This window comes from Cebus imitator, unplaced genomic scaffold, assembly GCF_001604975.1.
Source record: "Cebus imitator isolate Cc_AM_T3 unplaced genomic scaffold, Cebus_imitator-1.0 Scaffold553, whole genome shotgun sequence".
Lineage (NCBI taxonomy): Eukaryota > Metazoa > Chordata > Mammalia > Primates > Cebidae > Cebus > Cebus imitator.
Window position 1 is genome coordinate 33,676 of NW_016107868.1, and position 13,661 is coordinate 47,336.

A 13,661-nucleotide genomic window follows, 5' to 3' on the forward strand; every position below is an offset into this window, starting at 1 on the left:
ATCCCAGCACTCTGGGAGGCTGAGGCCAGTGGATCACGAGGCAGAAGATCAATACCAGCCTGGCCAACATGGTGAAACCCCATCTCTACTAAAAATTCAAAAAAATTAGCCAGGCATGGTGGCTGGTGCCTGTAATCCCAGCTACTTGTGAGGCTGAGGCAGAAAAATCGCTTGAACCTGGGAGGAGGAGGTTGCAGTGAGCCAAGATCATACCACTGCACTCCAGCCTGGGTGACAGAGCCAGACTCTGTCTTAAAGAAAAAAAAATACATTTTGTAGGAAACATGGTAGGCTAAGTATCCACCCCATAGAACCATTTACAATTGTTACATATATTAAAATATTTCAGGTATGTCATTAAGTGGATAAGAAAGCAAGGATAAAGGCAAAGTATCAAACGAAGAAGGGATCCCTATGTGATAAGCTAAACAATGTCGCTAGCTTTCACTTTGAACACATTTGCTAAACCAGGTGACCTTGGGTACAGATTTTTCCATCTCAAAGACTATGAAGGCCAGGAGAAAAACCCTGAACTAGCATAAGGTGATTTTGCTCTCAAAAAGATGAAACTCCAGAACTACATCTTCAATATATATGTCCTAGAAATACTCCCACCACAAAAATCAAAAGAAAAAAAAAAACATAAAAAGAAAAGTCAACTGTCTTAAACTTTAAACCTTAGCTCTAAGATGGTGAAAAGCATCACTGTTCACAAGTTGGTACTAAAAGCCAGCCATCAAATCACATGGATTTGCAGCCTGAATTCACATCATCTTGGTAGGCCAAAAGCCCTTAAGGAGGAATTCAATCCATAATGGTGACTCTTAAAGGCAACAACTTCTGGAGTTTCCACACAATTTCCACACACAAAATTATAAAGAAGAAACGAAACCTAAACATACAATTCAACAAGGTAGAAGGAAAAAGAACCAAAGGAAACACTAGATATTGAAAAAGACCTACAAAAGTGTCAGACCAAGAAATGGCCATATTTAATATGTTCAAAGAAATAAAATATAGAAAACAAAAAATTAAAGGCTGATTACACATTTTGTAAGCTTTCTAAAAATCCAAAATAAAACAAAATTAAATACTCAGTAGACTTTTTTTTTTTTTTTTTTTGAGACAGGGTCTTGCTCTGTCACCAGGCTAGAGTGCAGTGGCATGATCTTGGCTCACTGCAACCTCCAACTCCCTCATTCAAGTGATTCTCCTGCCTCAGCCTCCCGAGTAGCTGGTATTACAGGTCCTTGCCACCATGCCCAGCTAATTTTTTGTATTTTTAGTAGACACGGGGTGTCATCATGTTGTCCAGACTGGACTTGAACTCCTGACTCAGGTGTTCTACCCGCCTCGGTTTCCCAAAGTGCTGGGATTACAGGTGTGAACCACAATACCCATCTTCCCCAAAAAGTTTTGTAAACAAAATGTTATTAACTTTACTCATATTAAAGTCCAGCAAAGTCTAAAACTTCAGACATTCCAACACTCATCCACAAATAAACTGTGGTATATTCACACAATAAAATACTACCAACCAATAAGGAAAGAACCACTGTTAGGCCGAGCACAAGTTAGTTAAAGTACTTGCAGTTTTCATTTATCACTGAGGGAAAGAGGAAAGAAAGGTCCTGATTTACTTTAGATTTTGACAAATATGTTAGAAAATCCAGAGTCACTAGAATTTTTGTGTATTTGTCAATACTCTAATACTTTAAATGAATAGTTTATGTAAATTACACCTCAAAAAGTTGATAAAAATAAAAAGACTGTATATACAATTTTCAAACTAGTAATATGAAAAACATGGAATAAGAAAGATAATCCAAATGAAGGCAAGAAAAAGAGATAATTTTTAAAATTATCTTTTTTTAAAAACCAATGAATCAAAGAAAAAAACATAGGTTTAAGAGCAAAGATAATGAAAATATTAAACATCAAAATTAATGCTTATTATAGATGCAGCAAAAACAGTAATTATAGGGAAATTTATATCCTATCTATGCCTGCATACACACACACACAAACACACACACACACACACACAGAAAAAGGCTGAAAATTACTGGATGTCTACCTTAAGATGACAATGCAAAAAAAAGAAAAAAGAAGAAAAGAAGCAAAAATAAAGACACAGCACTTTAAATGTATTATTTAGAAATATCAGGATTAACTTCAAAAACATACAAAAAGTAATTCCAGGATTTAGCTTGTGGGAAGGGACTATCTCTATAAAACTATTTGACTCTTTAAACTTTTTCCATGAATAACTTGGACCAAAATTTAAAATCAAGTTTAACAAGAGGGAAACAAGAAAGAAAAGCAAAATATAACAAAAGTCCACATGGTAAATGTCACCATGCTATCACAGACCTATGAATAAAAGAACTATGAAAATGCAGAATTTTGACACTTCCAATATTCGGCCATCAAGAACAAGAGAAAATAAAACTGTAATTGTCACTACAAATAAATAAACATAGCTTTAAAAGCATGGTAAGGTCACTTCACAAAGGATGTTCTTAATTACTTTAATAATACCACACAGTTGCCTTTGAAAGGCATTTGTTTTCCTTCCATCTGGCTACTGAATAGTGGCCTTAACATATCTGGAAACAAAGTGGGTGGTGTTTAAGATTGAAACAAACACATAAACTAATCTTAAGCATTAATGGTTTATGCTAAAAATAATATACAAACGAAAGTGGGAAAAGTCATAATTGAAATTAACTTCATTTATGTTTATTATCCTATGATCTACAAGAAATTGGTACAAAGATGGGATGAAGAAAATTCTTTATAACACATCCTATCTAGAACCAACCAATCTTCTCAATCCTTGAAAGCATGTCACTTATATACCGCTGCCTATAATTCAAATACACACTTCAAAAAACTGAGCCTAAAGTATCAAATAATGTATTCCTTTGAAACTTAAAAATGACAAAGATAATCAAGTGGCAAAACAACCACCTGAGAAATAATTTTTTGATTATGTAAATAAAAGACAATATGTTATTTCCATTACATAGGCTATAGAAATAGAGCTACTCTATATAAAGCTTTACAACAGAATAGACAATACATTAATAAATGTGTGCTACTTGAAATATCTGAAGTAGCATCTTTCACTTAAAGAAAATAAAAAGGAGTAACTTAGTGAGAAGCGCTTACACTCAGACCTGTCTTTACAATATGACCCTGGCCCCACCTAGTCAGACCAAAAGCAGGAAACTACTCTAGGAGCAGCCAAACTAATGGACAAGTTAGCCAGCTGTTCATAAGTGTCATATAGGAAATCATCAAGGCTAGCCTATTCTGGGTGACGAACTATGATTAGAAAACAGAAAATCTAAGCATAGGATGCAAAAACAACTCATCACAATCTAAAAGAAAAAAAACTCACTTGTGAAAGAATGAGAATCAAAGTCCTGGACTTGACACCCATATTAGGTTACTTTTTTCTATTCCCAAATCAAAACTACAATTTGTAATCATATGACAGTAGTGCCCCCTTAACCAAGGTTTTGATTTCCATGGTTTCAGTTACTAGGGGTTAATCACAGTCTGAAGTGTGAAACGGAAAAGCACAGAAATAAACAATTCATAAGTTTTAAAGAGTGCTCCATTCCGAGTAGCATGATATAATTTCATACCATCATGGTGCATCCCACCTAGGACATGAATCATCCTTTGTCCAACATATCCATACTATCTATGCCACCGACCTGTTATTGACTCAGCAGCAATCTGTTATCAGTTCAAAAAAACATGGTATATAAAGGGTTTGGTTTCAGGTATCCACTGGGGATCTTGGAACCTATCTCCCATGGATAAGGGGGACCTACTGTATATATTTCTCATACATACATAAAAAGTAGATTGTACAGAAGAAATAGGTGATTTCTTCACACAATAATTGACTTCCTCCTCAAACCCCTTCCACAGTATTCTTCTGCCTTGATTTAGCAATATTTGTTATTGCTGGTAGTTTCAAGTTGTTCTTGGCTAGGCACAAATGTGTTAAAAGAGCTCACGGATAACTGTTAAAAGTTGAATGGAAGATTATCAACCAGTACCCTTTCCCAAATGTCTCTTCCCACCTTCTTCTTCTTTTTTTTTTCTTTTGACAAATACCTTCTCCTTCATTCCTGTCTTCCATTACCCCTGATTTCAAAGTACCTTCCAATGCACCTCAAATCTAGGGGGAATACCAAGGCATCAGAGCAGGGGGGCTTGGGGAGGGCTGCTTAAGGTGGATGGTTGCTGCATCTTTACAGCATCTAAGGCTCCTAAGTTCCCAAGCTGAAACATGAATGATTAGAATTATGAAATGTAAACTCTAGGTGATAAACATTTCTTTTTTTTCTTTTTAGATGGAGTCTCGCTCTATCACCCAGGCTCCCAGGTTCAAGCAATTCTCCTGCCTCAGCCTCTGAGTAACTGTAACTACAGATGTGTCATCAGGCCCAGCTAATTTTCTTATTTTTAGTAGAAATAGGGTTTCACCAAGTTGGTCAGGTTGGTCTCGAACTCGTGACCTCAAGTAAGCTACCCACCTTGGCCTCCCAAAGTGCTGGGATTACAGGTGTGAGCCATCGCACCTGGTGACAAATATTTCTTATGTCTCACCTATAACCTCACAACAAAGTATTTTTCTTTAAGCAGTTAGAAATTAAGTATACTAAATTTAGGGAACAAAGGAAGGGCTAAACAAATCTTTGAGATTATCTAGTTCGAACTCTTTGTTTGGCACTTTAAGATCCTGAGCAATTTCACAGACTTATCCAAGGAAGCATCACAAAAGCCAGCTAATTGCCAACAATTTGATCAACTTGACTTGTTTCGTAATCCAGGCTCAATAAAAAACTATGTCCATTAAAGTGATGGAAAAAACCTAAAGGGACAAAAAATTTAAAAGCTAGTCCATCTCCCTTCATTTTACAATTGCTTAACTGCAGCTCATGATGTTGACATAATTATTCAATGTCACTCAGAAAAGCAATGCTAGTTTCACGTTTTAGAAAGGGAAAGAGAATAAAAACAGTAATTATTGGCCTAAGGGAGAAAAAATAACTTTTTATTAAAATCAGTTAAGATGCTGAATTTTCTATATTTATACCTGAAAATCATCAACAAGCTCAGGGAAAAGGTGTTCATACATTTTTAGATCTTCTATTGTTCGTCCCGGTTCTTGCTGGGGTTTTAGTTTGTTAATATCTGTTTCAATATCATCATTCTGAAATGATAAAAAGAGCATGTTACCAGTTAAAACAAACTTTTAAAATATACAGAATACATTTTAGATTTAAAATGTTCCAGGTTATTAATTAAATGTAACTGAAGAATAATTACTAAATAAATGCTGCATTAACTTTATCTTATATTCAAATTTGCTTGTTGTTTGGGGGTTGATGTATTATTGTTGGGTACTTTTGTTTTTGTCATGGTTACTCTAATATAACAGAGTATCTGGGCGACTCAAAACAGAAAAACTTGTGTAAAGATCAAGACTCCAGTATGTTCTCCTCATTCTCCCTAATTTCCATCATTTTGTTCATATTAAAGGGCAGTAAAACTTAAGAAGACTAAATTGAAAACCATTCGTATATATGACAGTGATAATAAATCAGCTAACATTTATTAAGCACTGAAAATAAATGAAGCGCTATGCTAAGCATTTTACATACATTATCTAATTTATTCTGCATAAGAACACTATGAAATTACCCCCATTTAACTGGAAAAGAAAATGAGGTACAGAGAAGTTAAATCATTTGCTGAAAATTACACATCTTGCAAAGACAGGAGCCAGGACAAAAATCAGTTAGAGTGATTCTGAAGCACCACATTCATTAGCCAGCATGACGTACTGCCCCAATACAGATTAACAACGATCAAACACTCTTAGAGTGCAGGGGAAATAAAGTTCCTTTAGAAAAACTCAGTGTTACCATTCACTCTATTTTCAGTGGGGGCAGGGGGAGGTTAGGAGTGGAACAAGAGTCAGAAATGATTTCCATGTCTCTCTAGGAAAAAAGAGGGTGGATTTAAAGGAAAATATGTCCTCAGGGAAACAAGATACGCATCCAGGATCAATGTGTTCTATATGCTCTTTAGAGAAAAGCTAATGAATCCCATGATATGAGGGCAAATGTCAGCTTATTACTATTCAAGCTATTTTCTAGGAACCTCAATGACTCTGGTTTCACACAAACTCATTATTACCTTCTTTATGGCCAAAGAGAGATAATAATACCATTTATTAATTTTCAATTGGTACGCATTTTTAATTTTGTATTTACTTTGAGTAACCACTATTTTTCAGCCTAATCTACAAATTTATTTTACTATGCTTCCATCCTTAAAAAACTTTATATACATGTATCTTACTGCACATATTAACTACTAGTTTAAAAGGAAAAATATACTATGTATTTCTTATTATTTCATATTCAGGAATGTAGCTATTATTTACATGTCCAATGAAAAAGATTTTCCTCATTGCCATGAGTAACAGAGATTGATTTTATTTAAATATTATCATATTAATTACTGTATCATTATTGTATTACATGAATATGTAATTTAATCTCTTTATACATTTATGAACCAATAATGTAGTAACTTTCTTGTTTAACATCTAATAGAATGTTTCTAAAATAAAAAATAATTTACAAATATATTTTCTCTAAACATACTAGTTCAATATTTGATATTATTTTGTGAAAATACGGCCTTACATAGTGACTCTCTATTTGGAACAAAGAAAAAAAGACTTTAGCTGTAAAAGAGGCATAATTAGGAAAGAAAACTACAATACTTTGAAAGCTTGACAGTAGAGAATGTTGTGTTTTGGTTTGAGAAAAAACAGTAGTGAAGAACTACTTACAGACTCATTTGAAAAAAAACAAAACAACCTGCTACCCTCCTTAAAAGCACTGCTAAAGTTAGGACAGAAAAAAGAATACACTGAAACTTATAATATGGTCAAGTTGTGGCTATCTGGAGATGCATCTTCTAGAAGCTACCAGTTTCTATAAATGCTCCAAACTGAAAAATCTGGGGCAAAGAAAATGGGATCACAGGAAAAAAAGTTATAACCATCAGAGAACACAAATAAATAATATCCCCACTACAATGTAGCAGTTCACCTGAAGGATGAAGAAATAGGATTCAGATAAAAAGAGGAAAACTTAAGTAACATTAAATGTAAAGTCAATGAGGGTAAGAGGCAGGCAGTAGTAGGAAGGAAAAAGATAATAAAGCTCAGCAGTCTCAAAAAGCCAACAATTCCACAGCTTTTGAAGAAAAAAATGTATTTCAGTACAGTATAGTAGTAAAGAGTGTGGACATTCCACTAGGCTGCTTTCTGAATCCTGGCTCCACCTCTTATAAACTAGACTGAGACTCTCTCCCTTCCTCTGTTTTCTATGTACTTATACAACGTAACCTCACAGGGTTGCTATGAGGATCCAATGGTTACTACATATATGTAAAGAGTTTTGACTAGCACAGTTAATAATGTGTTCAATAATATAACATATTTTTTTCTTATTACTATAAATGCTGTGTTAAGATAAAGTAGGGAAAATGTGAGCAATCACTGATATCCTAGTGAATAATGCAAGCTAACAACTACATTTTCCAAAGATGTCAATGTTATAAGACAAAGAAATCTGTAATGGAGACTAAAGAAATGAGATAATTAAGTGCAATACCTGATGCCAGGACACATATGTAGTTCAGATTAGCTAACTTGACAGTTTCACCAAAGCTTTGGTGATCATGTTTGCTGGTTATAAAATTGGTTCCGTATCTATTAAGACAGAAATCTTACAATATCTTAAATTCTATCTCCAAAGTGAGTCAAATACTCAGTGTACCCCAATTTTGATACAGTTTTGCAAGACAAAAATGGTCCAAACAGGCAAGAGTCAAATTAATCTCTCCTTCCCCACAAAAAAACCCAGCAATAAGCTAAACAGCTAACAAAAGACACTATTTTTCTACAGATGCTAAAGTGGTCCTCTCTATCAATAAATAAGCGAAATATAGACTTTCTAGGCTTCCAGAGGTACAATGAAACTCTCAAAACTTACCTGCCTCCTTTACCTAACATCATATGTAATATGACAATAATTTCATATTTTCTCAATGACACTGTTTTCACTTCCTTGTCCAATTAACTGAAACCTAAGAATCATTATGCAAGCACTAATTCTCACAAAAACGAATCCATTATATTTCTGTATCCCCAAAAGATTGCTGCCAAAGGGTAATAATGCATTTCGAAATAAGTTGCGACAACAGAGTTTCAGATCAATTTTGTAGATTTCAAAATCTAAGTCAGAAAGGTTAGATAAAATCTTTCTGGTAAGACAGAGTGAAAATAAGTTACCTTAAGGTCCTTTTCAGATCAGTGGATTTAAACCAACATCACCTACTCCTTTAATTGCATAGTCATCCATGGTAAAAAGATGAGGACAAAGTAAAAGCTACAATTACATATATATTTATTTACCCAATTTTTGTTTTACAACTGTAGTATATCATTTATAAAGCTAACTAATTACAGAAATTTATACTAACCTTAAAATTTTGATCTAGGTCATCTTCATTCTCAGTTTCATTTTCAGCTTCTACATCAATATCATCGTTGTCATCACTTTCATCTACTACGTCATCCACTATGACACAAAATGTGCTATAAGTAGGTCAAAGGTAAGCATTCTACAACATGCATAGCCAACGGTAGAATGTGACTTACATAAAGTATATCAATCACCAAAGAAAAAGTAAATGAGATTTCTTATTTAAAATGTCCCTAAGGCTCTCCCAGCTGTTGACAAACCCATGAGATAATATGAGAAAGTGCTTTAAAATTTGGAAAGCACTGTGAAGATGAATTTTTTTTTACTGTTATCAGTTTTTGAAAATTAATAATGTCTTATGTTGTGACAGACTGAAACATCCTGTTTTCTAGTTATTATAAATTTTGATGACTCACTTCATCCCTTTATAATTGACCCCCTATACCTATTTGTTTCATTGACAGTCGTGTGCCACATGCTATGCTATGTGCTGGGAATTTTTTCAAAAAATGTATAAATCAGGGTTGTCAATCTTTTGGTTTCCCTGGGCCACAATGGAAGAGAAAGAATTGTCTTGGGCCACACATAAAATACACTAATACCAAAACACACACACACACACACACACACACACACACACACACACACACACACAATCTCATATTGTTTTAGAAAGTTTATGAACCTGTGTTGGGCCACATTCAAAGCCACCCTGGGTCATATGTGGCCCATGAGCAGCGTGTTGGACAAGCTTGGTGTGAATATAGTCTCTTCCTTCAGGTAGCTCATGAGGTTTAAGAGCAGAAAGGAGTAAATATGTAATTAAAATACCAAAGATAAACACTAATGAAGGCATAAACTCCAAAATGCCATGGGAAAATGAGGAATGCAGTAACTAACTGCAAACTTCTTGGAGCCAAGGGATTGATGCTGACCACTTAACAGAACAGTATTTCTGTTATTTAAATATTTCTGATATTTAAACAGTATCTTGTAGAAAGTAAAACAGATTTCTATGTGAATGTAATGGTGGGTGGGTGTGGCTTTTAAGAAGAGGAAATAATACTAAAATGAGGAAGCGAAATGGTATCTTTAGAAAATAACAAAAAGTATGACTAGGATGAAGAGGATGCTTATAAAAGTACTGAAAGGAAAATAAAGAATTAAAAAACGAAGTAGGTAATATAGTAGGCCAAGTAGTTTTGACTTTCAACATGAAGACAAGCAGTAAGGATTTTCAAGAGAATGGCCTAATTCAATGTTAAGAGGTGAGATAGAGAGCACCTGGATGGAAAGCGACCAACCAATAGGAGAAAAAAAAAAAACCAACAATGTCTAGACCATTATAGCAGAAATAGGAATGAAAAAAATAGTATCTCAGGGAGTAGAATGTAAAAAGACATGGGACCATGGATATAGGAGAGACAAGGGATCAAGAGTCAGAGAGTACTTGGAGAATTTTCACATAAATAATGCTTTTAAACAAAGCAGAAAATATTTTTAAAAGCTATTTTTCCAGAAAAAACTCTTTTTGACATCCATTTCCAATGTGACTTATAGCAGCGAGTAACTGTCCCCCTTAGTATTTGTTCTCCTCCCTTTCCATTTAGTAATTGAGACCCTGAGTTTTAGCTATGGAGATTCCAGACTCCCTTGCAGTAGTCATAACCATATATATGACTAATTTTGGGCCAATGGTATATGAGGCAAAGTGATGAATACAAATTCTAGGTCACATTCTTTAAAAAGAAAATTATCCTCTCCATTTTTTTCCATTCTCATCTTCCACATGAGGAAACCATAGGAGATGGTTAAAAACACAATAAAAGCAACCAATTTCCTTTGATGATCCCAGTAAATGTCTACTGCCTAAGACCAGCTGTCTATCTTCTGAATGGCTATGTGAGAGGAAAAAATTCTATCTTGTAGCAGGATAGCACAGGGTTCTAGAGACAGAATACCTGAATTCAAATCCTAGCTCCCTAACTTACTGGCTGTTTGACTTTGAGCAAGTTACATAAATTCTTTGTATCTTCATTTCTTTGTCTATAAAATGGAGATATCTACTCACAGTGTTTTTGTGAGAATTAGAGGAGTTAATATAAGTAAAGTATCAGGCAAAGAGTATGCGTTACACAAATGGTTATTACTACTGTTGCTTGAGGGCCTGTGCTACCGGGTCTCTTTGTAACAGCAGCTTAGTCAACCCTATCTAAAACAAATACACATTTAAAAACAAATCACCTCAAATTCTTAGACACAGATAGCAAAAAATAAGCACTCATATTTCACATGGTAATTTGGGCCTATTTATACTTATGCTTTAACAGCAGTTGGTCATGGTTAAACAAGCGAAGAACTGACATTTGGAAGAAGAGAAGGAAAAAAATAACTCCTAGGAAAAAAGAAAGGGATTGAATTAAGAAAAGCCTATTGCAAACAGGAAAAATGACTGCTTGGATAGCAAGAGGGGAAAATGCAGTTCAGCATCAGAGAGAAAACATGTTTTTAACTTTTAGTCAAACCTTTCAAATATTTTCCTTAAGATGATGTTTTCCTTTGGATTTATACTCCAGATGTGAAATGCAAGATATCTTAGCGTGTCTGAGAACTTCTCTGCTATTTCAAAGATCCATTCATTATACCAGTACCAATAATCAACAATATTAATTATTATAGCCAATCAAATTAAAACCAGGGAATATATATCAAAATTCTGACTTTCAAAATGTCCTTGGCTGGCTTATTTATAGTAAAAACAGAAATACAGGAAACAACTTAAATGTCTATCAGTAGGAAAAACAGAAATACAGGAAACAAATGTCTATCAGTAGGAAAATAGTTAGATAAATTATACTACAAATATGTGAAGTAGTCATTAGAAGGAATGAGTCTGTACATTCTATAAGGATTGGGAAAGTACATTAGGGGAAGTTTATTTTGTTGTTGCTATTGTGCCTATAAATGTGATCGTGATCTGCTTTCAAACTGATTTTTGTTGATACATACATACACACACAGAGGAAGGCTATTTAATTTTATTCATTTTTCTTGTAAATAGTACTTTACTGAACTTTTCTTTTGTGTAAGCCATGTTTTTTACAATTGATTTGCTTGAATTTTCTATACAGACAGTAATATCCTCCACAGATACTGATAAGTTTATTTCACTCTTTTAATGGGTAAGACCTTTCTTTTCCCTATCTTACTGATTTAGCTAGAGTTTTCAAAACTATGGTAAATAGTAACGGTTGAGAGAGGCATCCTCTACCATTTCATTACTATTTATGATGCTTGCTATTATCATTACTATTTAAGATTTGAGTTAGATAATATGTAGCTTATTTAGGAAATATTCCTAGTTTCCTTAAGAAATTTTTCTAGACTGATAGGATTTTTATGAAATCTTTTCATGGCACTAACTGCGATAATCATTAGGTTTTGTTCCTCTCATCTACTGATAATACATTTTACTAATTAAAATCTTAATATGGCAATAAACTTACTTTGTTAAAAATCATCTTTACTTGGTCAAGGTGTCCTACACAAAAACAATACTGCTCAACTCAATTTCCTAATACTTCAGGATTTTTATATTTATTTTCATGAGTAAGAGGAATCTGTAGGTTTTTTCAAATTAATCTTACCAGGTTATGTTTTCAGCATCATGCTAGCTTCTAAACTTTCCTTTTTTATTTTTTTTCTATGCTCTGGAAAATAAAGAGTAAGAAAACTCCTTGAAAGTTTGGGAAAACTAATCTCTGAAGCCATCAGCATTTGGTGTCTTCACTAAATAAACTCGATTTTTTCAATTTTAAGTTTTTACTATTTAAATCATCATTACTTATCATATTTTTCTAAAATATTGTCCATTTCAATCACACGGTGACCCTTGAACAATGTAAGTTTGAACTGTGCAGGTCCATTAATACACAGATTTTCTTCTGCTTCTGTCACTCCTCAGCGAAACCAACCCCTTCTCTTCCTCATCCTCATCAATCTAGTCAATGTGTAGACGACAAGAATGTAAACCTTTATGAAAACCACTTTCACTTAATGCGTAGTAAATATGTTTTTCCTTCCTTATGACTTTTTAAATAACATATTCTTTTGTCTAGCTTACTTTGTTGTACAGAATATAATACATGTAACGTACAAAATATGCACTGTTTATGTTATCAGTAAGGTTTTGAGTCAACAGGTAGTTAAGTTTTGCAGGAGTCAAAAGTTCTATGCAAATTTTCAACTGCACAAAGTCAATACTGCTAATCCCCAAGTTGTTTTAGGGTCAATTGTGTATTCAAATGTATTCGCAGGAGTTACCTTTAACAGCTATTTAGATTGATTTAACCACCTCTATTTACTTTGCCAAGAACGTAGAGGCATATTAAAATCAACCACCAACAATGTTTCTACCAATGTCTCTCTGTTATTCAAATGATTATAGCTGTATTTACTTTCAGTATTTGGCACATGTAGCTTGCATAAAATAATCTTCACTGCCTTGTTTTAACACTTTTTATTCTGTACTTGTGTTTTATATAATGGTAATACTTTCCTTCTCACCTCTTTAGGGTTAGGGAATGACACATATTTGCCAATCTGTTTACTTACAAGCTTTCTGCCCTGCTGTCTTAAGAGCCTTTTAACCCAATCTGGGAGTCTCTTTCCTTTAATGGGAGCATTTCGTCCATTTAGACTTATTAATGAAACTGATTTGATTGCCCTTTCTTAGCATGTAATGCTCTGAGGATGCACCTTTGAAATTTCCTCGCTTTTACACAGCATGATGGATCCCTATATATTTACATCAATTTTCAAAGTATCCACAGTCTCCAAAGGCCGCCCATGTATTTCTATGATTCAATGGACTCCCGTTTAAAGATCTCTGCTCCAGATGTTACTTTTACATTTGAAGAATATATATTTGGACTATTTGTATAATTTTCATTTTAGAAATGCAAGAACAATATAATATTAGGAAATCTATTGATATAAATTTTAGCTTATTTATGTAAATATTCTCTTTATAATAACTGTATTATGTACCTTTTACCAATAATTACT

General features: G+C 33.8%; 1 protein-coding gene across 3 annotated transcripts in view; it reads right to left on the reverse strand.

Moving 5' to 3' along the window:
- AGTPBP1 (ATP/GTP binding protein 1) overlaps positions 1-13,661 on the reverse strand; it is a 121,712-nt gene that overhangs the window by 16,880 nt on the left and 91,171 nt on the right. For all 3 annotated transcript variants that reach the window (XM_017515616.1, XM_017515615.1, XM_017515618.2), the window contains 2 exons: positions 8,593-8,690; positions 5,123-5,239 (listed from right to left, as the gene is read on the reverse strand). In XM_017515616.1, coding sequence (XP_017371105.1) covers positions 5,123-5,239; positions 8,593-8,690 — 215 coding nt within the window. The remainder of the gene's footprint in view (positions 1-5,122; positions 5,240-8,592; positions 8,691-13,661) is intronic.